At 41.3% G+C, this 26,963-nt stretch overlaps 1 protein-coding gene across 1 annotated transcript; it reads left to right on the top strand.

The window, feature by feature from the left end:
* On the top strand, window positions 1-26,963 carry cyp51 (cytochrome P450, family 51). Its single transcript, XM_078235483.1, has 10 exons — window positions 1-335; window positions 3,111-3,209; window positions 7,091-7,267; window positions 10,185-10,311; window positions 14,135-14,309; window positions 16,003-16,122; window positions 17,301-17,496; window positions 22,995-23,090; window positions 23,766-23,934; window positions 24,718-26,963. Exons 1-10 carry the CDS (start codon window positions 168-170, stop codon window positions 24,894-24,896), a joined length of 1,506 nt encoding a protein of 501 aa, XP_078091609.1. The 5' UTR covers window positions 1-167; the 3' UTR covers window positions 24,897-26,963.

The raw sequence follows: 26,963 nt of genomic DNA, 5'->3' as shown, positions 1-26,963 counted from the left end.
ATTGGTGTGAGTGAGGAGGCTGCGGCTGGTATTGTGTTGCCGAAAGCTGCACCCAGCTGGCACTCTGCTCCAGACGAACAGCAGCCAGCCGCTAGCTGGGCACATAGCTCAGTCACATCCTCCAGAGCTTCCCGAGAGCCGGGGAGGGCCGTCGGTGCAGCCGCAGGATGCTGCTGCTGTTGCTGGAGGCTGGCACCTCTCTGCTGGAAAATGCGGTGGAGAGGGTGGTGGAAGGCAGTTTGACATCTACAGTGCTGGTCACTTCAGCTTTTATCTTGAGTGTGGCGTATTTCTCCAAAATGACTTTAAAGCAGGTTGAAAATCAGAAGGACGTGGTATGTATGAAATTGAGTTTTGGAAATGTTCCTACTGGATTATTAATGGGCATGAAAAAATTATGCTGCTTTTCTTGACGCATCTCCCATTTCACCCTTGTTAGTTCATGCGTGGTCTAAAACTCTTTCAGAATTTCAATGATTCACAACTCTTTTTGTGAAAAAATAAAATATCTTGAAATAATGTTTATTTTGAATGTATATCATGTTTGAACTAGTTCGGCAAAAAATAGCTGTGGTGATGCAAAGATTTCAGTCAGGTTTAATTGCAACAAATTGATCTGCTGGAGTACTGTTGATGCCCACAGTCTGACAAAGTAATTCTAGGGTGCAGGACCACTGTTTTGCTATTTGCCTCTGATAAAATTGCAAGGTCACTACTTTAGGACCTGAAAAGTGCCAGGTCTACCTCAAATTACCCTGAAAAGGGAAAAATGCGAACAAAAATTTAAGGAAGCTGGTTCACGCTGCTGCCAAGTAGTGGCTATACAAGTGCAGTTTTCCCCTAATAAGTTGCTGCTGTCAGTCCAAAAAGACGTATTCCAATCATACCATTGAGCAATCTCGTGTATGAGTTTCAGTGCTGGTGCATTGCTAGGTATCATAGGTGGTAGGTACATCCTAGTGATTGAATGATCAAATCAAACAGCATGTTCTTCCCTTGCTTGTTCATAATTGGCAGATTACAGAGAGTAGTCAACCAACCAGAGTTTGCAGAACCCAAAACAAAACTGTTCGATGTGATTTTGCGATTGGGCAAAGCTTGCTAAAGTTTCCTGAGTGTGTTAATAGCTACACTAAACAACCAATTTATGAGAATTAGTCAAACTTGTAATATTGTTTATTGATGCTGGCTACAAGCAATCGGTTCACACCCAGAGACCCCTCTCTGCAAACACAAGGAATAGGTTCAAACTTTATACCTTTTTTTGATCAACCTGGAAGCTCGGGAGTCAATAGTTCTCGTTGCTTTCTCCAGGACAATGTCTCATCCGATCAGTTGACATGCCAACCCATAACATCCTTTTACCATGCAGTATTGTCGTGATGGTTTGAAATTTGACATTCTTGCATTTGTCCTGATAGTGCAGGACGAAAAGAATCAGCAACACGTCTCTTTTCCACACCATTCAAATTATTTTGTACGAGAACTACTAAAATAGAGGATCCTTTTTTCACAATGTTGTTTAGAGAGAACTCTATGCACTTGTATCAAAACTGATATGCAAATGAGTTAAATCAATGTATCAAAATGAAACTTCAAAAAAAATTGTCTGTGAACCAATCATAATAAACAACGGATTAAAATGTTGCTGAAAATGTTTGCTACGCTAGAAAATTTGATGACCCCTTACTCAGGCATAACATAAGAATGCAAGAATTAGGATCAGGAGCAGGCTATTCAGTCTTTGGAGTCTGTACTTTCCTGTCCATTCCCCCAATAATCCTCGAGTTCTTTGTTGGGGAAGAGAACTCCACAGACTATTCACAGTGCAGGCATTGAGAAAATATCAGAGATTTGTATTTGGGTTTACTAATGACAAGGCAAGGAAACGATTCCTGAAGGATGTTGAGGGAGGAAATTGCGGTGGCCTTCTAGATTATAGGATTGTCTGTATGAACAGTGGCCAGTGTAGTAATTTTTTTTTAAGTAAGAAAGATAATCTAAGTTTATGATGGGGAAAATTTTATAATTAAGGATGAAATAATTATGTATCTGAATAAAAATAAATAGCCAATGGATTTCAAAGGGGTTGATTGCACTTGACAAGCCTTCAGAATGATTTCCCTAGATAACATGATGGATGGGGGAGCACAATAGATTATGGGGCAATCTTGATCCCGGACACTCTGCCCGCGGGATTGGCGGTGGGGGCTCAAGATCCGGTGAAACCCAGAAGTCGTGAATCTCACCAGCGAGATTGTGATTTCCAGTTTAGGCTGCCCTCACCAGCGACGTACGAAAACCTGATTTGATAAATTTTAATAAATTTGAATATTATTAACCATCCCTCCTCCGCCACATGATTTCCCCTCACCATATTTTCAAACATCGCTAACGTGACATCACATCATTGTGGTTTACAGCAGGTTCACCCAGACATAAACCTGTCAGGGGATCCCTCCTGGAGCCCAAAGGTGAGTGTAGCCACCAGGGAAGAGCAACATGCCCGGACACTGCCCCGCCACCGCCTCCTGGCATTGTCCTCTTGTACAGATTGGCAACATGCTAACTTGGCAGTGCCAACCTGTGCCGGGGCAGGCCCTTTGGGAGCCTCATGGGAGGGGGTTATGTATGTATAGTGGGGAGGAAGAGAGCGTTAACAAAAGGGGGGAGAAAATACTGATGCTGACTGTTGGGGTGGGGGGGAGGATTCAAAGCAAGCCGGTTATGGGGCGACCTGTTAGGATTTGTTTATATTATGAAAGGATAGAACTGGGTAGATTGTCGGTGAGTGGCCTTAATAGAAGATTAAATGCACGTATTCTGGAAAAAAGAGTGGGAGATAATATTTACCCAGAATTGTGAGGATGTGAAATTTATCCTGTGTTAGTGGTTGAGACAGAAATGGTGCTGATGTTAAAGATAAAATTGGACAGGTGGATGAAGGAACACGGTGAGTAAATATGATCAAAACTAGGTGCTTACAAGAAGATAAGCACCAACATGGACTGATTGGAGCAAATGAAGTGTTTCATGTTCTAACTTCTGTGTATGTCTTTGAATCCACTTTTTAAAAAATACGTTCTTTATATTAAACATTTTTTCTCCAGAAATACCCACCTTATATTCATTCCAGCATTCCATTCCTTGGACACGCAATTGCTTTTGGAAGAAGTCCAATTGAATTTTTAGAAAACGCATACTACAAGGTAAGTGCTAATTAGTGTGTACGTCAACCTTTGAAGCCTCAAAAAAATCTCTCCGAAAGCTTATATGCCGAGTGTAAAGTGTGAAATGCCGGTGTTGGTGTAGGTGGTTGCCATTTTGACATGTGAAAAAGAGACATAACATCAGTAATTCAAATTTAATCAATTTGACATTTTTTTTTGATTTGAATTAATTCCACAAGGATGCCTATAACCACAATCAAAACATTTTTAAAAATTGTTTCATTCATGGTGCTGGTGTGACATAATGGTACTTGTGTTTTTACTGCTGTCTGATGATGAATTGCTGGAAACTGGTCATTTTGGCATTCAAGGCTTTTGGTAGTCTCTGAGTAATCGATTGGTCTACTGCTGCAACTCTAGACATTTTCTATCCATAAAGTGGCTACACTGACCAGCTGTTGCTCTGAAATCATTGCGGATTCAGAGTTTGATTTGGCCCATTTAAATACAGCTATATGCAAATGAATTTCTGTTTACAATGTAACCACTCTGCCGATTTTGGAGGACCATTCTGTTTCTGAAGATCAGATGTGGAGATGCCGGCGTTGGACTGGGGTAAACATGGTAAGGGTTTTAACAACACCAGGTTAAAGTCCAACAGGTTTATTTGGTAGCAAATGCCATTAGCTTTCGGAGCGCTGCTCCTTCGTCAGATGGAGTGGAAATCTGCTCTCAAACAGGGCACAGAGACACAAAACCAAGTTACAGAATACTGATTAGAATGCGAATCCCGGGATCTTGGGTTTATGTCACACTATCAGTAACCCCCACAGCTTGCCTCCTGGACTTGCAGAATCTCACTGGCTGTCCTGTCTGGAGACAATACACATCTCTTTAACCTGTGCTTAATGCTCCCTCCACTCACATTGTCTGTATCTTTAAGACCTGGTTGGTTGTAGAGATTCGCATTCTAATCAGTATTCTGTAACTTGGTTTTGTGTCTCTGTGCCCTGTTTGAGAGCAGATTTCCACTCCATCTGACGAAGGAGCAGCGCTCCGAAAGCTAATGGCATTTGCTACCAAATAAACCTGTTGGACTTTAACCTGGCGTTGTTAAAACTCTTACTGTCTCAAAATCAGGCCAGAGGTTGGTCCCTGCTCTTATGGCACACTTGGTCTTGGGCATCTCTTCAGGGTGGATTCCTTCTTCCTGCATTCTCGCACCATTCCTTCACTGAATTGCCTCCCTGCAGCAGTTATTTCACAAGTTAGCAAATCTTACAACTTTTAGCTTGAGCTGTTTTGTACTTCATTCTTCTTGTTGGAGGACCCATTTCTGTTGTTGTTTTTCTATGCTTGTGTGTCTATGTCTTAATTCCCACGCATTTTCTTAGAAACATGAAAAATTACAAAATTTACCATCGGTAAGTACGCAGTTCAGGTAAACCAATAGGCCAACTGTGGTTAGACACATCACATTCTGAAACCAAGTGACAGATGCCACACAATACAATTTCTGTGGATTTCTCATCAAATCCCCCTCAGATTCCAGATGCGTGTCACACGGAGCCAACTAGTCTGACTGGAACTCTGACTTCCACATGAGCGCTTCCAAACTCCACTCTCCTCCCAAACAACCCTTTCTCCCGGATGTATTCACCAAGGATCTACTTCCAGGACTTCAATCTCTCCTTGGATTGCCACATGCATTCATATTTCCATGCCAAGAACATTGCTATTTCACACGCTTTATTAAGATGCCACCAAACCTTTGATTTACATCAGATGTCTGGCTTCTCACTTTAAATCTGATTCTTGCAGCTGTTTAACTCAACACACTTTCTTTGCTTGTTACTTTAACTTCAGCCAGCAGGATCTCATTCAACTTCATGTTCTTTGCTCCTTTAACTTAACTGTCTTCCTGAGTCATAGATTTTGTTCCAACTCCCTGGTTTTTGGACAAAATGTTTTTTGAGAAGTCTGCTCCTTGCAGATCCCTTGTCCTGCCAGCCTGTTCTGGGCCCATCTTAAAACTAAACTCAAAATACCTTTATAACTTAGGATGACCCCTGGTTGCCAAGCAACAACTTGCTTTCTCTTTAAACACTGTTTACTTTCATGTTGTAAACCCTTTAATTATAATGTAGGCATGGTTTAAAGTGATCAAAACCGATAGATTTGCTGGCAACTTTATTTAAACTAACTAGAGTTTTAACCCTTTCTAATACAGAACCACAAAACTAAACTTACTTAAAACTACACGTTGTTTCTAATACCCACAAATACATATATAGATGACTTAAAATTACCTCTGTTTCTGGACAATATGGGTGAATATAGTCACAGTTAGTTGGTTGCTTCTGCAAAGCTAATGTTGCTGGTTCCAGAGAATGTGAAGTTAAATTGGCCAAGGTATACGTTGTATTCTTGGGATTTCATTGGATTTCAATCCAGTTACGGAGTAATAATTTCCTGTTGGGTATTTGTGAGTGTATGACAAAGTGTATTATAAAATTGATGGTCTGTTGAAAGGGATAGGTTTTCTGGGGTGCGTGGTCTTTTTTCATGAAATTGCTTTGTATGATTTAAGGCAGGTTAATGACAGCGATTTAAGTGAATAGCAAAATGCTGCAGAGGCTGAAAATCTGAAATGAAAACAGAAAATGTTGGAAACAGTCAGCAGGTCTGACAGCATATTCTATGCAGAGAGAAAAGAATCGCTAATATTTCTGGTTGGGAAAGATCCTTGACCTGAATCCGTAACCCAAACTTTCTCTTTGCATAGCTACTGCCTAACCTGCTGAGTGTTACCAATTTTTCAGCAATTTAAGTAATCAGATTATGTCTCCATTCAGTTTTCTACTGAAAACAATGGATCTGTGAACATTACTTCCCAGTGAGTACCAGATTCACCCTCATTACTTTTCTGACTCTTAGCAGTGTTTCAGAACATTTTTTGGAAGTTATTCCTGAAGTTGTTTTGAAGTTATAAACGTGGGTTTAATATGGATTATACAAGGTGAGCTTGACATGTAATGAAAAAGTTAATGTTTATTTATTAGTCACAAGTAAGGCTTACATTAACACTGCAATGACGTTACTGTGAAATTCCCCTAGTCGCCACAGTCTGGCGTCTGTTCGGGTCAATGCACCTAACCAGCACGTCTTTCAGAATGTGGGAGGAAAGCAGAGCACCCAGAGGAAACCCACGCAGACAGGGGAGAACATGCAAACTCCACACAGACAGTGACCCAAGCCGGGAATCGAACCCGGGTCCCTGGTGCTGTGAAGCAGCAGTGCTAACCACTGTGCCACCGTGCTGCCCAGTAAGCGCTCAGGAGTTGGTACTCACTTGATTTTCCTGAAGGTAGGCTCCCATTGTTCATGGCCTCACTTATCTCCCACCAAAATGATTGTCCTTTGTCAAGTACTCCATCCACCATGAATTCATGAATCATGTTTTCTGAACAAATGTTTAGCATAGATAATCCTGATGGAGTTGTGTGGTCCAATTCTATTAACCACTTGACCAGAATCATATATTTATATCCACATTAAAACCCATCTGCTATTCCACGTTTTATCCAGCTAATTGGTACTGATCCCGCTGAATGCTGCCGAGGTTTCCCAGCTCAGCTGCTTAACGGCGGCTGATGTCGGCAGTTGTGAATAGATTGCACTATTGTGGATTTACATCCGATTTGAAAATCTCTAATGCATCAACGTATTATACTATAAATGATTTAGGGCGAAAGTTTAGACTGCACTCCCTGCTGAATTTTCACAAGTTGCTGCTTCAAGATGTAATTAGAACTCGTGCAGGAAATTTCTGAGCTAAAAACAATGTGAAATTCATGTGACTATTTGTTTTTTTTGATTTACAATTCCTGACCTGTACCTCTCTTTTTGCTTTTAAACAGTATGGTCCTGTATTTAGTTTCACGATGGTTGGAAAGACATTTACTTATTTGCTGGGGAGCGACTCTGCAGCTTTGCTCTTCAACAGTAAAAATGAAGACCTGAATGCAGAGGATGTTTATTCCAGACTGACAACACCAGTTTTTGGCAAAGGAGTTGCTTATGATGTCCCAAACCCAGTACGTATATTTGACTGGTGTATGGCAAATGTGATACTACTAGCATCCTGGAATCTCAAGCCTATCTAGTAATTAATATTTGTTTTACAGTGTTTTGTTTTGTTTTTTAAGATTTTGTTTGTTGCCAATTTAGCTGTGGTGATCAATGAACATCTCTTTCAGGATAGTAAGTAGTTTAATATGGAACTAGTCTCATGTAAGAGGCAATAAAATAGTGAGTGTCAATTTGCTCCCAAATGAAACTTCTATTTCACAACATACTGTTTACTAATTAATTCTTGTCACTAAAGAGATTTCAAATGACCCTGGACCATTGCCATGTTTACTATTGCGGGACACAATTAGCTGTCCAGCTGCTTTTGGACTTTGCCCCCTTTGAGTGACCAGACAGAGATTTTTGGAGTTTTAAAACGGCCTTTATTTTCATGCTATAGCAAGGGGTCTGGTACACCAACTGTTGGTGCAGCAGAACACCCTGAATGAAACATAGACAGTTATACTTCGTTGTACAGTTAAATATTTAGTATATACCAATCAAAGATGTACATTTGCTCAGAAATGATCTATATTCAGTCACAACTAATAGTTAGGATTATATAAGGTATAACATAAGGATATATTTGTCCAATTGCAACTTGTGCACGTTTACCTACTTATAATTTCATCAAGCAAGTGTTTTTCTTCACTTATCTATCATCCTGCAGACATGAGTATGATATCTATATGTCTGACCAATGGTCTCTCAACCACCCATGTTCATTATTCCTTGTTATTACAGATACTGACAAGCTGTAGCTACACATTATTCAATTGAAGTCTTGTGTGTGTGTTGTGTGACTGAAGCCTCCCTTGTAATTGGGAGTTTTATGGTCCTTGACCCTTATCTGGGTTTGCTTAGAATCGAGGGCTCTGGTTTCTCAGAGCTTCCTTGTGTGACTGAAATTCACAGCTAGCAGCTTATGTGATTTTTAAACTGGTATGATATTAACCCTTTCATTTTATGATGCATGTGTCAGCTGCTTTTAATAAATCCTAGAAATATTTGTAAAATGGCTTACATTTCCACACACATTTGTCTATTTTCAAAATGTTTGCTCCGAACAGTTAAAGTACATAAAGATTAGGATTGTGACAACTGATCATCACGGGCTTGTTTCTTCCTAACGCTTCGTGATCAATTATTTTGGGTGCTTGGGAGCAGGCCTCTAGATTGTCTCAACCAGAACTGGTGTGGGGAGCAGAAGAGTTCAGGGGAAAAAGGAAAGAAAATGAAAAATAGCATCATCTTGAGCTTGCCTGTACTGCACTACTGGACTCATCAAATTCATCCTCTGAGCTCAGATGGCTCGGCGTCCCTTTATATAACATCAACCAGTTCATCTTTTTCCTTTCTTTAAAACCGTTAAATTTCATTTTCTTTCGAGTTTGAATTTTTGCTTAACTTTTTCTCTTTCCAATTTGATTATTTTCATTCCTTTTTCTCTCTCAAGCTGCTTCATCTGCAACCAAATGCTAGGCAACTCAAGCTGCATTCTACCCGGGTCAGGCTTTTTTTCTTCTAACCCCAGGTGCTATGCTATTGCCTCAAGTATTTCTGCTTTTTTTTTAGAAGGCTCAAATATTTCTGCTTTGCTCTCTTATCTACTCTATCAAAACCTCTTAATCCTGCAAATCTCTTATTGGGTCACTTAATTTCCCCTGTCCCAGGGAGAACTGTCTCAACTTTCTCATTATTTTTGTTGTGCGGTGAAAAATATAAGTAGAATTACACAAATATTTCTCTCCAATTCCTTTTCATTCTGTATTTCTGTCCCAAATCCAATTCCCATAATATCTCTATTGACTAAAACTGCTTTCCATTTACTGAATACATTTTTAGAGGATGTATTGGATTCGATAATGGGATTTTTGTGTAAAAATCAGCCCTGATGGAATGAAAGTTCTCTGTGAAATTCTTTTTTGAAATGTTTGGGCAGTTTCCATTCAGTTTTAGTGTGCACTACACCAAACAACCTCTAATTCAGAATACACTAAGTACAATTAAATTGGCAATCTCTCTGAGGGTAATGAATGGCGGCACGGTAGCACAGTGGTTAGCACTGCTGCTTCACAGCTCCAGGGTCCCGGGTTCAATTCCCGGCTCGGGTCACTGTCTGTGTGGAGTTTGCACATTCTCCTCGTGTCTGCGTGGGTTTCCTCCGGGTGCTCCGGTTTCCTCCCACAGTCCAAAGATGTGCGGGTTAGGTTGATTGGCCAGGTTAAAAATTGGCCCTTAGAGTCCTGAGATGTGTGGATTAGCGGGTAAATATGTGGGGATAGGGCCTGGGTGGGATTGTGGTCGGTGCAGACTCGATGGGCCGAATGGCCTCCTTCTGCACTGTAGGGTTTCTATTCTATTCTATATGGGAAATGAAGGGGCTGGTAAGGCTACCACGCCATTCTGTTGCAGTTGGGATGGTTCAAGGGCTGAGGCACATTGAGTAAAGGAAGCTTTACTCTTTTTTTACCCTCCCTGGGAGTGGCCAGTATTGTTTCCAAAATGGGAAGTGTTATATATTTGAGGTTGTTGTTTCATTGTGCTGCCACTTTAAGAGTCTTGTCACATGTATAGTGTGAGTGGTCATCAGCTTCTTTGTGGACTTTTGCCTTAGTCTAGATCAAGCCGTTGTAGAGTTAACAGCTACTGAATAAACCCGTGTTGTTGTTTGCACTCAACCCCATGTGTTATTACTTCATGTTCTTTTATCCTACAAGTGCTGTATATAACAGCAAGTGTTTCAACTTAGCAAAAAAAAAGTCCTTTACGGTAATTTAAGAAGAAACTGTTCCAGATTGTAGAAAATGATGTTAGAGCATTAACTTGTTTCCATAAGTGAAAATTGTGTTGATGGATCTTCATTGTTTCTCATCCTACAAGATATTTCTGGAACAAAAGAAGATGCTGAAAACTGGTCTCAACATTGCTCAATTTAAACAGCACATCCCTTTGATTGAAGAGGAAACATCTGAGTATTTTAAACGCTGGGGTGACAGTGGGATTAAAAGTAAGTACTCAAATGTTTCATCTTCACAATTGTGCACGAGGTCCCCAATGATCAATTTTGACTGATGAAGATGTTTTGTAACTATGGTTAAAATTTGAAGTCCACTGTTTATGATGTAAAACATATGCAATGATTAGTTTATAATGTATCGGGCACTGAAAGGAACGAAGGCATAACCACAACAAAGCTCAGTGGGTAAATGCAGCACTCAGCATGGCAGACCTTGAAGGCTCCATGTCCCGGTTGTGCACTTCATTTGATGATCTTAGCCATATGGAAGTGTGCCCGGAGTAGAGTGGGAAATTAGCCAGGACTTCTATCCCTGTTTGCCACCTATCAGAGGCTTCTTAAACCAAGCAACATGGACTGTGGATGCAAGGATAAATTAGGCTCGAGATGATGCCTCCTAGCCTCAGATTTTGTTGTCCGCTAGTTTACACGTGAAGATTGGACACTTGGATGAGTACCAGTGGACACAAGTGCCTACTGAAATAGTACTCTGCATAAATTACTGTCCTCTAAATGGAATGGGAGATAATAAGAGGAGGTAACAGGAACAGACCCTTCAGCTCACCAAGTCTGTGCCAAAACAGATGCCTCTCTAATCTAATATTTTCTTGCCTCTACGTGGTCCATATCCCTCAATTCCCTGCCTATTCATGTATCTATTCAGATGCCTCTTGAATGTTGTTATAGAATCTGCTTGCATCACCTCCTCTAGCAGTGTGTTCCAGGCATTCACCATCCTCTGTGTGAAAAACTTTCCCCTTGCATCTCTTTTAAACTTTCCCCCTCTCACTTTCAACCTATGCCCCCCCCCCCCGAGTAATTGACCCTTCGACCCTGGGAAAAAGAGCTCAATCAAGTTTGTGAGACACAACCTCCCCTTCACAAAACCATGCTGCTAATAAGCCTATTCTTTTCCAGATGTGAGTAAATCCTGTCCCTAACAATCTTCTCCAATAATTTCTCCACCACTGACGTAAGGCTCACAGGCCTGTAATTTCCTGGATTGTCTCTTCTGCCCTTCTTAAACAGAGGAACAATGTTAGCTACTCTCCAATCCTCTGGTACCTCACCCGTGGCTAAAGAGGATACAAAGATCTTGGCCAAGAGCTCAGCAATTTCTTCCCTCGCCTTTCTCAGTATTCTGGGGTTAGACCCAATCTGGCCTTGGGGACTTGTCCACCTTGATGTTTTTCAAAACTTCCAATACTTCCTCACATTTTATTTCAACATGTCCTAGAATGTCAACATCCTCCTTTCTACACTCACCATCCACCACATCCTTCTTTGTGAATACTGATGCAAAGTACTCGTTAAGGACCTCATTTGGCTCCACACACAAATTCCCTTCACTATCCTTGAGTAGACCTAACCTTTCCTGAGCTGCCCTCTTCCTCCTTATATATGCATAAAAAGCCTTAGGATGCTCCTTAATCCTGCCTGCCAAGAACAGTTCATGGCCCCTTTTTGCCCATCTAAGTCCCTGTTCATGCTCTTTCCTGCAATCTTTATATTCCTCAAGAGCCTTATGCATTTTCAATTTCCTGAAATGTATGCCAAATCCGAGGAATTCTTATAGGAAAACCTTCCCTTTTTCATAACTCAACTTGTTACTAGCCTTTTATAGGCTGAATTTTTAACAAAGAACAATACAGCACAGGAACAGGCCCTTCGGCCCTCCAGGCCCGCGCCGCTCCCCGGTCCAGGATTGAATCCTGAATCCAGGATCCCCGCCCAATTTTCCAGCCTATCTACATCCTAATATCCTATCCACCGAGCTGTCCCTCACAGCTACGATGCTTTGTTCATCACAACCTATTAACTCACCCCCACCCCCCCATTCCAGACCATGTGACCTCCAGGGAGAGGCGAAAACCCAGAGTGAAAACCCCAGGGCCAATATGGGGAAAAAAAAATCTGGGAAATTCCTCTCCGACTCCCTGAGGCGATCGAAACGAGTCCAGGAGATCACACTGGCCCTGATCAGAAAATGCTTCCCAACCCTATTCATTTCCACTTCTGCTTTATGAACACCATCTGAATTCCCTGCCCCCGAGACAGGTTCCCAACTATCCGCAGTCTCGCTCTGTACTGGCACCAGCAAGATGATCATAGAATGAAGCCTTGAAACGAGAAACAAAGAACAATTAGCCCGCGCCGCTCCCTGGTCCAAACTAGACCACTCTTTTGTATCCCTCCATTCCCACTCCGTTCATATAGCTGTCTAGATAAGTCTTAAACGTTCCCAGTGTGTCCGCCTCCACCACCTTGCCCGGCAACACATTCCAGGCCCCCACGACCCTCTGTGTAAAATATGTCCTTCTGATATCTGTGTTAAACCTCCCCCCCTTCACCTTGAACCTATGACCCCTCGTGAACGTCACCACCGACCCGGGGAAAAGCTTCCCACCGTTCACCCTATCTATGCCTTTCATAATTTTATACACCTCTATTAGGTCTCCCCTCATCCTCCGTCTTTCCAAGGAGAACAACCCCAGTTTCCCCAATCTCTCCTCATAACCAAGCCCCTCCATACCAGGCAACATCCTGGTAAACCTCCTCTGTACTCTCTCCAAAGCCTCCACGTCCTTCTGGTAGTGTGGCGACCAGAACTGGACGCAGTATTCCAAATGCGGCCGAACCAACGTTCTATACATCTGCAACATCGGACCCCAACTTTTATACTCTATGCCCCGTCCTATAAAGGCAAGCATGCCATATGCTTTCTTCACCACCTTCTCCACCTGTGACGCCACCTTCAAAGATCTGTGGACTTGCACACCCAGGTCCCTCTGCGTCTCTACACCCTTTATGGTTCTTCCATTTATCGTGTAGCTCCTCCCTACATTATTCCCACCAAAATGCATCACTTCGCATTTATCAGGATTGAACTCCATCTGCCATTTCTTTGCCCAAATTTCCAGCCTATCTATATCCTTCTGTAGCCTCTGACAATGTCAGAGTTAAGATTAAGTTAAGATTAAGGACCTGATTTTAACTCTATTGAAGTGAATAGAGTTCACTTCACTTCGAGTGGGTTAAAATCAGGTCCTTATAAATGTTTGTGAACATATGGTTTGACACTGAATATTTTGAGACTTGTTTTGAAAAGAATTATAAAGAACAAATTTAAAATTGAAGAATCCAGAGGATTTTTCTAACTTTTTTTTACCTGGCCATAAAAGTGCAACAGTGCCACCAAATGGCCAGAGGTCTGCAGTGCCTTCAAGGACAAGCAAATGTTGATTGATATTTCTTCTTCTTGAGTTATCTGATGGAAGGCAGACCCCAATTCACAACTCCGTGACCTCCATCACAGAGAGGGCAAGGGGGCAGGTCCCGAATCCATCCCAGCCTGAATAGGAGAGTAAGGATTGAAGCTCGTGTTGTTAGCACCAATCTGATCTACCAACACCCCCGTCCCCACCAACCATTCAGCCAACCGGCTCCCGAAGGAGTCCGAGTTGCTGTGGCAACATACAGCTGATGGTTAATTGTATTCAATTTAAAAGGTAGGATTCAAATGGTTGCTATTTAAAGTGTCAACTATAGTACTTTTGAAGTTCACATGAGGTTGGTACACTGCTGATCCTTTTAGATGAAAGTAGCAGTTAAAATTGCAAGCTTTTAGGTTTCCCAATTCCTCCATTTGCTAGTAAGGATTTCAACTGGCTTCCATCAAGGGGAGTGTTAATTCCAGAAAGACTGAATATGTTTGCAATTAATGCTGGATATGTAATTTCCTTGCATAAGTTGTTTTGAGTTCAAAATACATTTAATGTCTAATTTAATTGCTTTCCAATTTATTCATTTTTAGATTTGTTTGAGGCTTTATCAGAACTGATCATTTTAACGGCCAGCCATTGCTTACACGGTAAAGAGATTCGAAACCTGCTTAACGAAAAGGTAGCACAGCTCTACACTGACCTTGATGGTGGATTTACCCATGCTGCCTGGCTTCTTCCTGGTTGGTTACCTCTTCCCAGTTTTAGGTAACGAACAGTGGGTAAAGTGGCGAATCATTCGACTCGGCTAATGCCTGGATCAAGTAGAATCATTCTTTGGATGGGGATACTGTTGAGAAAAATTCACTTTATGTTTTTGACATTAATGTTCCTTGTACATGATGCATGTTTGAAATTTACTACACCTGTTTTAAAATTTATTTATACTAGTATAGCTCCTGTGGCATTCTTTATGGTGAATCAAAGAATGATGCTGTTTTATAAGAACAAAAGCACTAAACATTGCAGAGTGTCATCTTTTGAGCTGGTGAATAATGCTTTAAGACTAGTTGTTGTATTTCTTTAAATGAAAGCATTGGTCAGTTATAGGTCAGGTTGTTGTGCTTTGTGTATGACCGTCAATTAAGCTGGATCCATTTTGGCTTCAGTCTTTATTCTTTCAGGGGATGTGGATGTCGCTGGCTAGGCCAGCATTTGTTATTCATCCCTAATTGTTCCTGAGAATCTGGTGATGAGTCACACTACTGCATCGCTGCAGTCCATGTGGTGTAGGTACACCCACACTGTGTTAAGAAAGGTGGTTCAGGATTTTGATCCAACGACAGTGAAGGAACAGTGATTACAGTTCCAAGTCAAGTGTATGACATGCTGCTGTTATCCTTCTATGTGGTAGAGCTTGCTGGTTTAGAAGATCCTGTTGAAGGAGGCTTGGCGAGTTGCTGCCTGTGTGTCTTGTAGATGGTACACACAGCTTCTACTGTGTGTTGATGCTGGAGTGAGCGTTAAAAGTGGTGATTGGGTGAGGCTGTCAATCAAGCGTGCTACTTTGTCCTGGTTGGTGTTGAGCATGTCCATGGCGAAATTTAAAATAGCCATAATTTCAAAAGTATGGGGTTACTTAAATAGGAACAGTAGGTCTTTGAGCACAGGTAATGGATGAAGAGGATTTGGTGTGAGTTAGGGCAACAGCAGCAGAGTTTTGAATAACCTTAAGTTTACAGAGGTAGAAGTTGCCTGGCTCCAATAACACTCAAGAAGTTTGACACTATTCAGGTCAAAGCAGGGTGGTAGTTTACAGGGACGGAGGATCCATAGTTGTCTTTTTTCAGGTGAGAGGTGATGATGGCAGAGTACTTAAAGAAGAGGAGAGATTGTTGTTTTAAAAGGAGAGGCTATATATAACATAAATCGATACATTTTTGAGATATGAAAGAGAGCAAATAAATTTCTACAAGGAACCGATTCAGCTATGGGCTATTTTATGTGGTTTTGAGTGCTCCATCATAGAGGAAAATTAAAGCTGTAGTTTTTATATCTGGTAGGCAAGGTTCAGGAGTTTGTGTACTGTCTCTGCTGAATAGGCTTATTTGTGAAGACTGGACATTTAATTGTGATATATGGGGAAGATAGCTCTGAGGAACTGTTCTCTAGTGACTTTCATGAAAGTTTAATGGAATTGCTGGAGGAAGAAATAACATATGCTATAACAGTGTAACCGTATATAGTGCTAGAACATATTTCTTTGAATACAGCTTGGATTTTCTTGATTACAATCAGATTTGTACACGCTGATTTATGTCTTCACATCATGTTCTCAGTCAATGTTCTCTAACTTATGTGTTCTTGTCAAATAATTTAAAGCTGTCTTTGCAAATAAAGTTTCATTCACATCTTTACATTCTCGCCAGTCATTAATATTTCTCTCTCTGTTTCTGGGTAGGCGGCGGGATAAAGCACACCGAGAAATCAAGAATATTTTCTGTAAGGTGATCCAGAAACGGAGGGAGTCAAGTGAGAAGGAGAATGACATATTGCAGACTTTATTGGATGCTACTTACAAGTAAGACCGCAGCTCTGAACAGTATGAAGGTTTTTCTGTTCTCACAGTGTATATAAATGGTTGAGGAGATGGGATGTGGGCGTCACTGACTAGGCCAATGTTTCTTGACCATTCCTAATCACTCTGAAGAAGGTGGGAGTGAGCATTTGCCTTGCACAGCCACAGTCCATGTGGTGTAGGTATACCCACAGTGCTGTTAGGGAAGGGTGTTCCAGGATTTTAGCGAAGGAAAGGCAATATATTTCCAAGTCAGGAATATGTGTGGCTTAGAGGGGAACTCGCAGGTGGTATTGTTCCCTTGCATCTGCTGTCCTTGTTCTTCTAGGTGGGAAATTCTTGTACATTTCAAATAAGTAGCGTTAAACTTAAATAATTTTGCAATTGACCTTTTATTGAGAAGTGAAGCTGAAAACATGGAAACTCTAAGTTTGAAATGTTATTCTCTTCCTGAATTAATGGAACTTTTTAAAATGCTGGCCTTATTTCTAAGTATATGAAAATAATAGGTCCTGGCAAATAAACATTTTCAAATTAGTTTCAAGAACAGTGCTGAAATGCGTTGAAGATAGGAGCTGCATATGGAAACAGATGGCCATGTGCTTGGGTGTCGTCTTCCCTTGAGGGAATTGCTTTGGCTGAATGTTCAGACACATTTTGGAGATGTCAGTTCTCTAGATCAGCAGTTCACTGATCAGCCAGCCTGATTGTCCTGCCCTCACTGCACTAGAACTTTTCATGCTAAGATAGGACTCAATTAGCGACCTTCGCACCCCACAGCCCAATGCCTGGGTGACAAATCAAGATGGTCTTCAATACTGAAGGACGAACAACAATATGTGAACAATATGGTACATTCCTCTCAGACACAGTATTGGTGCACTTTTAGATTTTGATTGCTTTCCTCCCATGTTAAAAACAGTAAATGTGTTTTTGTACTGTTTGTAGCCTATAAGAATAATGATTTTTCAGAAGAGAATTGAGAAAGAATTTATAAGGTAACAGTTGAGAATAAGTAATTACGTAGCTCTTGAAGCACAACGAGCTGAAATGCCTCTATTTATGTGGAAAGCAGCAGCTTTGCACCCACATTTACTAACCTTTCTTGATGACAAACATGCTTTATTTTTCAGTTGTTCCTTGCTAAAGTACTTCAATTTACTTTGCTATATTTTTTCCAGGGATGGTAACTCTCTGACCGATGATGAAATTGTAGGTTTGCTTATCGGTCTGCTGTTGGCAGGGCAACATACTTCCTCCACCACCAGTGCTTGGATAGGATTTTTTCTGGCAAAAAATAAGGAGCTGCAGGACCGTTGCTATGCAGAACAGAAAGCTGTGTGTGGGGAGGATCTGCCACCTCTACATTATGATCAGGTACATGCTTAACCCCTAAACTGCAGAAAGTAAAAAGGGGGGTTTAAACTAATTTGTCAGGGGAGTGGGAAAAGGAGTTGTAGTCCGGAAGTCAGTGTTGAGGGTAGTGAGGTATTGGGGAAGGTATCAAGGTCAAGGGTAGGTACCAGTCGACAGGAAGGTGGGTTGAAGTGTGTCTACTTCAATGCAAGGAGCATCCGGAACAAGGTAGATGAACTTGGAGCGTGGATTGGTACTTGGGACTACGATGTTGTGGCCATTACGGAGACATGGGTAGAATAAGGACAGGAATGGTTGTTGGACGTTCCGGGGTATAGATGTTTCAGTAAGTGTAGGGAAGCTGGTAAAAGAGGTGGAGGAGTAGCATTGTTAATCAAGGATAGTTTAACGGCTGCGGAAAGGCACTTCGAGGGGGATCTGCATACTGAGGTAATATGGGCTGAAGTTAGAAATAGGAAAGGAGCGGTCATGTTGTTAGGAGTTTACTATAGGCCCCAAATAGTAATAGAGATGTGGAGGAAGAAATTGCTAAGCAGATTATGGATAGGTGTGTGGGTCACAGGGTAGTTGTCATGGGGGACTTTAACTTTCTAAATATTGATTGGAACCTTTGTAGGTCGAATAGTTCGGATGGGGCAGTTTTTGTGCAGTGCGTGCAGGAGGGTTTCCTGACACAAGATGTGGATAGGCCAACAAGGGGTGGGGCCACATTGGATTTGGTACTGGGAAATGAACCGGGCCAAGTGTTAGATTGGGTTGTGGGAGAGCAGTTTGGAGATAGTGACCACAATTCGATGTCTTTTGTTATTGCAATGGAGAGGGATAGGGCCGTACAGCAGGGCAAGGTTTATAATTGGGGGAGAGGTAATTATGATGCGATTAGGCAAGAATTAGGGAGCATAAGATGGGAACAGAAACTGTCAGGGAAAAGCACTAATGAAAAGTGGAACTTTTTCAAGGAACAAATACTGTGTGTCCTTGATAGGTATGTCCCTGTCAGGCAGGGAGGAAATGGCCGAGTGAGGCAATCATGGTTCACAAAAGAGGTGGAATGTCTTGTAAAACGGAAGAGAGAAGCTTATGTAGGGATGAGGAAACAAGGTTCAGATGGCTCGATTGAGGGTTACAAGTTAGCAAGGAATGAGCTAAAAAAGGGGCTTAGGAGAGCTAGGAGGGGGCATGAGAAGTCCTGGCGGGTCGGATCAAGGAAAACCCCAAGGCTTTTTACTCTTATGTGAGGAATAAAAGAATGACCAGGGTGAGGTTAGGGCCGGTCAAGGACAGTAGTGGGAACTTGTGTATGGAGTCAGTAGAGATAGGAGGTGATGAATAAATACTTTACTTTTCTTCAGTGTTCACCAAGGAGAGGGGCTATATTTTTGAGGAAGAGAAGGTGTTACAGGCTAATAGGCTGGAGGAAATAGATGTTCGGAGGGAGGATGTACTAGCAGTTTTGAATAAACTGAAGGTCGATAAGTCCCCTGGGCCTGATGAAATATATCCTAGGATTCTTTGGGAGGCAAGAGATGAGATTGCAGAGCCTTTAGCTTTGATCTTTGGGTCCTCACTGTCCACGGGGATATTGCCAGAGGACTGGAGAGTGGCAAATGTTGTTCCTCTGTTTAAGAAAGGGAATAGAAATGACCCTGGTAATTATAGGCCGGTTAGTCTTACTTCGGTGGTTGGTAAGTTGATGGAAAAGGTCCTTGGGGATGGGATTTACGACCATTTAGAAAGATGCGGATTAATCCGGGATAGTCAACACGGATTCGTGAAGGGCAAGTCGTGCCTCACAAATTTGATAGAATTTTTTGAGGAGGTAACTAAGTGTGTTAATGAAGGTAGGGCAGTTGATGTCATATACATGGATTTCAGTAAGGCGTTTGATATGGTCTCCCATGGTCGGCTTATGATGAAAGTAAGAAGGTGTGGGATAGAGGGAAAGTTGGCCGATTGGATAGGTAACTGGCTGTCTGATCGAAGACAGAGGGTGGTGGTGGATGGAAAATTTTCGGACTGGAGGCAGGTTGCTAGCGGAGTGCCACAGGGATCAGTGCTTGGTCCTCTGCGATTTGTGATTTTTATTCATGACTTCGAGGAGGGGGCTGAAGGGTGGATCAGTGAATTTGCTGATGACACCAAGATTGGTGGAGTAGTGGATGAGGTGGAGTGCTGTTGTAGACTGCAAAGAGACATAGATAGGATGCAAATCTGGGCTGAAAAATGGCAGATGGAGTTTAACCCTGATAAATGAGAGGTGATTCATTTTGGTAGGACAAATTTAAATGTGGATTACAGGGTCAAAGGTAGAGTTCTGAGGAATGTGAAGGACCAGAGAGATCTTGGGGTTCATAATCCATAGATCTCTGAAGGTTGCCACTCAGGTGGATAGAGCCGTGAAGAAGGCCTATAGTGTGTTGGCGTTTATTAACAGGAGGTTGGAGTTTAAGAGCCGTGGGGTTATGCTGCAACTGTACAGGACCTTGGTGAGACCACATTTGGAGTATTGTGTGCAGTTCTGGTCACCTTACTATAAAAAGGATGTGGAAGCATTGGAGAGAGTGCAAAGGAGATTTACCAGGATGCTGCCTGGTTTGGAAGGTAGGTCTTATGAGGAAAGGTTGAGGGAGCTAGGGCTGTTCTCTCTGGAGCGGAGGAGGTTGAGGGGAGACTTAATAGAGGTTTATAAAATGATGAAGGGGATAGATAGAATGAACGTTCAAAGACTATTTCCTCGGGTGGATGGAGCTATTACAAGGGGGCATAACTATAGGGTTCATGGTGGGAGATATAGGAAGGATGTCCGAGGTAGGTTCTTTACACAGAGAGTGGTTGGGGTGTGGAATGGACTGCCTGCAGTGATAGTGGAGTCAGACACTTTAGGAACATTTAAGCAGTTATTGGATAGGCACATGGAGCACACCAGGATGATAGGGAGTGGGATAGCTTGATCTTGGTTTCAGATAAAGCTCGGCACAACATCATGGGCCTGTTCTGTGCTGTACTGTTCTATGTTTGTAAGCTTTGATTGTTTAGCAGTTAAACCCAGTTATTGAGTACTTCTCATTCTGGTTAAAAGGTGAGCAATTCTGCGGATTGGAATAGGATTTGTGCGGGTCTGAGGAAAATCCCATCACATAAGAGTGATCCATAGCTTCTGATGTTCCACCCATTTTAAAATACTATGAACATTGGCTTTTCTTAAGGATCCCTGATCAAAGACTTCTGCTGTTTTCATGGGATGGTTTCAGATGTTTTATTCATGTGTTTTCCCATTTAAAATAGTTTTTGTGTTCCCGTGGAACAAGTTTTTAGCTTTTTTAGTAGTCAGTGTTTTTCAGCTTTGCATTGTGCCTAATATACTAGTATTTTCAGAGTAATGTCTCCTAAACTTTACTAGCAAATCTCCTGAAGCTTGGAGCACTGCCATGAATATTTCTATTACCACGTTAGTTTCAGTATCACTGGTGAATACTTTATCCTTGTGGACTTGATGGGAGAAATTCATACCCCAACAGTAAATTTTCTTTTGTTTAAATTGTTCATTAAATCATTTATGGGATGTGAGCTTTACTGGCTAGGCCAGTATTTATTGCCCATCCCTAATTGTCTTTGAGAAGGTGGTGGTGAGCTGCCTTCTTGAACCACTGTAGTCCATGTGGTGTAGGTAAGCCCACAGTGCTGTTGGGGAGAGTGTTCTAGGATTTTGACCCAGCGACAGTGAAGGAACAGTGATATATTTCCAAATCAGGATGGTGTGTGGCGTGGAAGGAACCAGGTGGTGGTATTGCCATTCATTGAATGCTTAATGATTTATTTGAGTCATTACCCTGAATAATGGTATTACAAGTGGTAATTATAGCAGCAGGAAGCTGAACAAGACTTGCATCTCAGAAGTGAGTCATTAGTGCCCTATAAAAGCAGACAGGTTTGCAAATCGCAGGGAGTAAGGGGATGAATGGGAGTGTAGACTATGCTGGAGTGTGATGCAGTGTGAAGTCAGGAATTCAGTGTGGGGGAAAGAGCTCTTCTACATTTTTCTGCCTCCGGTGGCTGTAGAATATGCAGCTTGCATACCAAACAGAGGGTAACCTGGAGACAGCGGCAATAGTTTGAAGAGCTGAGAAGGGGTGGGCGAGTCTGTGGTTTCAATGTATTCTAAAGAAAATAAAATGTGACCAAACAGGAAAGAAAGTGATTAGGGTGGGGAATTTGTTTTTTTCTCTGATCTAATTTAGGGAATTTCAATCGTAGGTACAGCACAATGTAAGTATGACATTGATTGAAATAATAAGAATATAAGTACAAGCAGGAGTAATACATGTTAATTAAGAAAATAATTAGTTAATTCAAACACAATAAGGATGGCAGGACAGGTGATATGTTGCAGCTGCAGTATGTGGGAGCTGGTAGACGCCAGTCTGATCCAAGGCAACCACAGCTGCAACAAGTGTTTGTAGCTCAGGGAACTTTGACTCAGTTAACGAGCTATAGGCTGAAGTTCTGACAGTGCACCTGGGATATTGTACTGTTTTGGTCTCCTTATTTATGAAATGATACAATTGCATTAGGAGTGCAGGAAAGGTTCACTTGACTGATTCCTGGGATAAGAACATAAGAAATAGGAGCAGGAGTAGGCCATCTAGCCCCTCAAGCCTGCCCCACCATTCAATAAGATCATGGCTGATCTGAAGTGGATCAGTTCCACTTACCTGCCTGATCCCTATAACCCCTAATTCCCTTACCGATCAGGAATCCATCTATCGTGATTTAAACATATTCAGCGAGGTAGCCTCCACCACTTCAGTGGGCAGAGAATTCCAGAGATTCACCACCCTCTGAGAGAAGAAGTTCCTCCTCAACTCTGTCCTAAACTGACCCCCCTTTATTTTGAGGCTGTGCCCTCTAGTTCTAGTTTCCTTTCTAAGTGGAAAGAATCTCTTCACCTCTACCCTATCCAGGGATGAAGAGGTTATCTTATGAGGAAAGATTAAGCAGATTGAGCCTATAGCATGGGAGTTTAGAAAAATGAGAGCTGATCTTACTGAAACATACAAGACCCTGGAGTAACATTTCCCCTCGTCAGGGGAGTCGAAAACTAAGGGTCACAGTTTAAAATTTAGGGTCTTCCCATTTAAGACAGATGGGAATTTTTTCTGCGAGGTTGTCAGTCTATGGCATTCTCTCTCTAGACAATAGTGGAGGCAGAGTGATTTCATATATTTACGGTTGAGTTAGACAACGTTTTTGATCTATTAGGGAGCCAAGGGTTATGGAGGGCAGTAAAGATAGTAGTGTTGTGTCCACACTCAGATCAGCAACAATCTTATTGGATGATGGAGTAGGCACGAGGGGTCGAATGGCCTACTCATGCTTGTGTTCTTGTATTTGTAGAAAGGAAAAGGACAAAAATAATAGTGGTCTAGGACTGGCCTTGGTAGATTCATTACGGATTACTGCACAGCCTACATCACACTTTTGTTTTGGTTTCTTCGTAGCTAAAGGACATGAGTTTGTTGGATCGCTGCTTAAAGGAAACACTGAGGCTTCGTCCTCCAATAATGACGATGATGAGGATGGCAAGAACTCCACAGGTGTGTAAAGAGTCTGAAGAAATAAAAGCATGCCACTTCCTGGCTCCCTTCTGTCAGATTTGGAGGTTACCCCAAAGATGTGCTGGGGAATCCCTCTCAGAAGTTCCCAGGTAAGCATTTGCACTGCAATTGTCCAGAAGTGCTAATTTTCCCGAGACAATTGCACTACTCTGGGAACCATCTGACAAAGATGGTTTTGCCAGTGTTATACTAATAGTTACTCTGAAAAAGCTAAAAGGAATAAAACCACTTCTAATTTCAGTGTAACTATTTTAAATATCCAGATCAATGCCTGAACGGGACTCCACCACACTCCCCCCGCCCCCACAGGGGCTCTTCTGTACAACCCCCAACAATGTCTGACCCCACCCTGATTTCAACCCTGCAACATCCTACCAATGTCCGACCCACCCCCATGCAGTCCTGGTTACCACACTACCAGAAGGATGTGAAAGCTTTGGAGAGAGTACAAAGAAGGTTCACCAGGATGTTGCCTGGTCTCGAGGGTGAATAAACTAGGATCATTTTTACTGGGAAGATAGAGGCTTTACAAAATTGAAATACATAGATAGGGTGGATAGTGAGAGGCTTCCTGTTTTGTGCAATTGAAACACTGGCATATGATTCAACATTTTTACTTGATCTTGTCATTCCTGAGCTTTAATTCCTTTACAGATGGTAGCTGGCTACACCATTCCCCCTGGTCACCAAGTGTGTGTGTCTCCCACTGTCAACCACCGACTTCGGGACACGTGGACTGAGAGGCTCGATTTCAACCCTGATCGCTTTCTCCAAGATAACCCAGCAGCCCTGCAAAAGTTTGCATTCGTACCTTTTGGTGCAGGTAGGCCTTGTGGCTCCTGAGCCTCTTCTGAAGCTTGGCAGAAACAAATAATAGTTAACACTGGCATTGAGAACTTTGAGCAGAATAACTGGGTGGATAGCTCATGATCTAATTCTGGGTAGATGTGGGTTTACCCTGTTGATGTAATCCACATATAACTCAGGATTTAATCAACCCAGAAGTCAACAGATGCCAAATTAAAATTGATATAGGGACAGAAAGGTACTATTAAGCCCATCCTTTTTTACAGATTAATCTCCCCTCTTAACTGACATCCCACCATCTTATTTGTATTTCTGAAAATGTATTGTCCATTTTAATCACATTGTAAAATATTACTCTTTTGCATGAAATGTTTTTTTTTACTTTACCTTCTTACTATTGTGCTACTTTTTATCACCTTAAGCGAACAATTTGCTTTCCTAAGTCAACGTCCTTTATAATCTTGAAATTTTTCGTAAAATCAAGCCTGATTTAATCTTTTCAAATCTAAATTCCTGATACCTGGAATAATTTACTGCTCACGATAATCTGAATTTAAAAACTGTATTTGTGCAATATCTTCTGTTGATGCACCCATTCGCTCTTTTTAAAAACTGGTCATGGCATGTTGACAGTGGTTTTGTGGAGTAACCCTAGATCTTATCCCTTTATTTTCTCTTTTTAAATCCATGATGACTAATCCAAATATGCGTCACCCATCCATTAAACACTGAGGTTGTTCAGCTGCTGTTTAAGAGCTTCACTTGTTAGACTTGTAACGCTCTCTTTTTCTGTGTCTAGGTCGCCATCGTTGTATTGGGGAAAATTTTGCATTTGTACAGATCAAGACTATCTGGTCCACTTTAATTCGGCTGTATGAATTTGATCTTGTTGATGGATACTTTCCAACAGTGAATTACACAACTATGATACATACTCCTAATAATCCAGTAATCAGATACAAGAGGCGAATTAAATGAGAACTGGACTAAAAGTCATTCTTGTTGTTTTTAGTCATTCATTTAGTTTAGGCCCTAAAATTTATTTCATTGATCTATTGCCTGTTTACAGCTCAAACTTAAAATGAACTAATTTCGCACAGATTCATATACACAAATGACTAAGATCATTCATTTCATTTTGATCCCAATTGGTAGGTAGATTTTGTCAATGAAAAATCTGAAATTCTGATGTCTGCTGCTATTAAACAAGTGTAATTGAATGCCCCAAAACATCAGGACTTATTTATATAGTGTCCAGGTAATAAATGAATGAACTGAGTAATTTAGTTTATTAAGTGGATAGTCATTTCTGGCAGCACTGAATCAGGTCCCTTTGATTCCATGCATTCTCAAATCTAACAAATGTGACATCGTGCCTACAGCATTAGGCACTTTATGCTAATGTTTCCAATGACAGATATTTTCAAATAAATACCATAGAACCATAGAAAATTACAGCTCAGAAACAGGCCTTTTGGCCCTTCTTGTCTGTGCCGAACCATTTTATGCCTAGTCCCACTGACCTGCACTTGGACCATATCCCTCCACACCCCTCTCATCCATGAACCCGTCCAAGTTTTTCTTAAATGTTAAAAGTTTACCACTTTATCCGGCAGCTCATTCCACACTCCCACCACTCTCTGCGTGAAGAAGCCCCCCCTAATATTCCCTTTAAACTTTTCTCCTTTCACCCTTAACCCATGCCCTCTGTTTTTTTTCTCCCCTAGCCTCAGCGGAAAAAGCCTGCTTGCATTCACTCTATCTATACCCATCAAAATCTTATACACCTCTATCAAATCTCCCCTCAATCTTCTACGCTCCAGGGAATAAAGTCCCAACCTATTCAATTTCTCTCTGTAACTCAGCTTCTCAAGTCCCGGCAACATCCTTGTGAACCTTCTCTGCACTCTTTCAATCTTATTTACATCCTTCCTGTAACTAGGTGACCAAATAGGGAATGAAAAGATCATTTTTATTGCAATTTTTTCACTAAAAGCAGTGGGAATGGCGTACTAGCATGAAAATTTGAATGGGTAATCTGATATTAATTTAATTATTAAATAATTGAGTTCGGAGAAATTGAAGTGTGGCCTCTCAGTCAAAAGTTTGTGATCCCCAACTTGAGTTTGGGAAGTATATGGTTCAGTTTATAGCTTCAAATATCTAGATTTCTTGTAATGTTGGACAAAATGAACATCTATGTCCAGATGTTTTGTGATTAATGAAAATTGTTACAGGACAACAATCTGAATTCTTAAAAGGAAAAAAATATTGAGCCCCCTTGAAGCGAAGCCCACTAACTTCTTTTAACATTCAAGTGTAGAACAGAAATGAGTGAAATCTTCAAATTGCGGTAAATTCAGTGAATCTTTAGAAACTTGTTTCGTGGTGGTACTTATTTTAGTTTAAACAATAGGTGGCACTTTACACCATCAGGGAAAAATACAAATATTAAAGGAAACTTGAAGGGACAGAAACAAAATACATTAACGTGACTGAGAATTCAGTCGGCCAAAAATCAACTCTGGACTGAAAAAGATTATAGATGTGCTTCTACTGTGTTCTAAGCAAAGGAAGATTCCTTAATCTACCCCATTCCCATTGTTCACCCGAAGAAAATGTATGTAATTAAACGTGTAAGAGGGTACATTGCTACTACTACAATAAAAGACCTGCTATACAGGTATTTTCAGTCCAAGACCAGATTTGAATGTTTTTCATAACAATGTGCGCTATTTTCTGCAACTGTGGGATACGGGACTCACTATGGCACAGCTAAGAATGAAATTGCATTCCACAAAAGGAAGCAGTTACCAAGTGAGAATAGTTTGAAAGTTAGAATGAGTAATCTGATATTCATTTCATAATTAACTCCTGAATAAGTGAGATTAGAGAAATTGTAGTATGGCCTCAACAGAGCTTTTGTATGTCGAAAATTTGTGACCCTCCAACTTGAGTTTGGGAAGCGGAATATGGTTCAGTTTATAGCTTCAAATATCTAGATTGCTTGTAATGTTGAATAAAATGAACATCTTTAATCTGTCC

Source organism: Mustelus asterias, chromosome 2 (genome assembly GCF_964213995.1).
Source record: "Mustelus asterias chromosome 2, sMusAst1.hap1.1, whole genome shotgun sequence".
NCBI lineage: Eukaryota > Metazoa > Chordata > Chondrichthyes > Carcharhiniformes > Triakidae > Mustelus > Mustelus asterias.
This window is presented reverse-complemented; position numbering and strand designations above follow the sequence as displayed.

Excerpts from the sequence above, each read along its gene's own strand:
- cyp51 (XM_078235483.1), top strand. The coding sequence starts at position 168 with ATGCTGCTGCTGTTGCTGGAGGCTGGCACCTCTCTGCTGGAAAATGCG. Across the intron at positions 7,268-10,184 it reads CTTATGATGTCCCAAACCCA|ATATTTCTGGAACAAAAGAA; the intron begins GTACGTATATTT and ends TCATCCTACAAG. Across the intron at positions 14,310-16,002 it reads TTACCTCTTCCCAGTTTTAG|GCGGCGGGATAAAGCACACC; the intron begins GTAACGAACAGT and ends GTTTCTGGGTAG.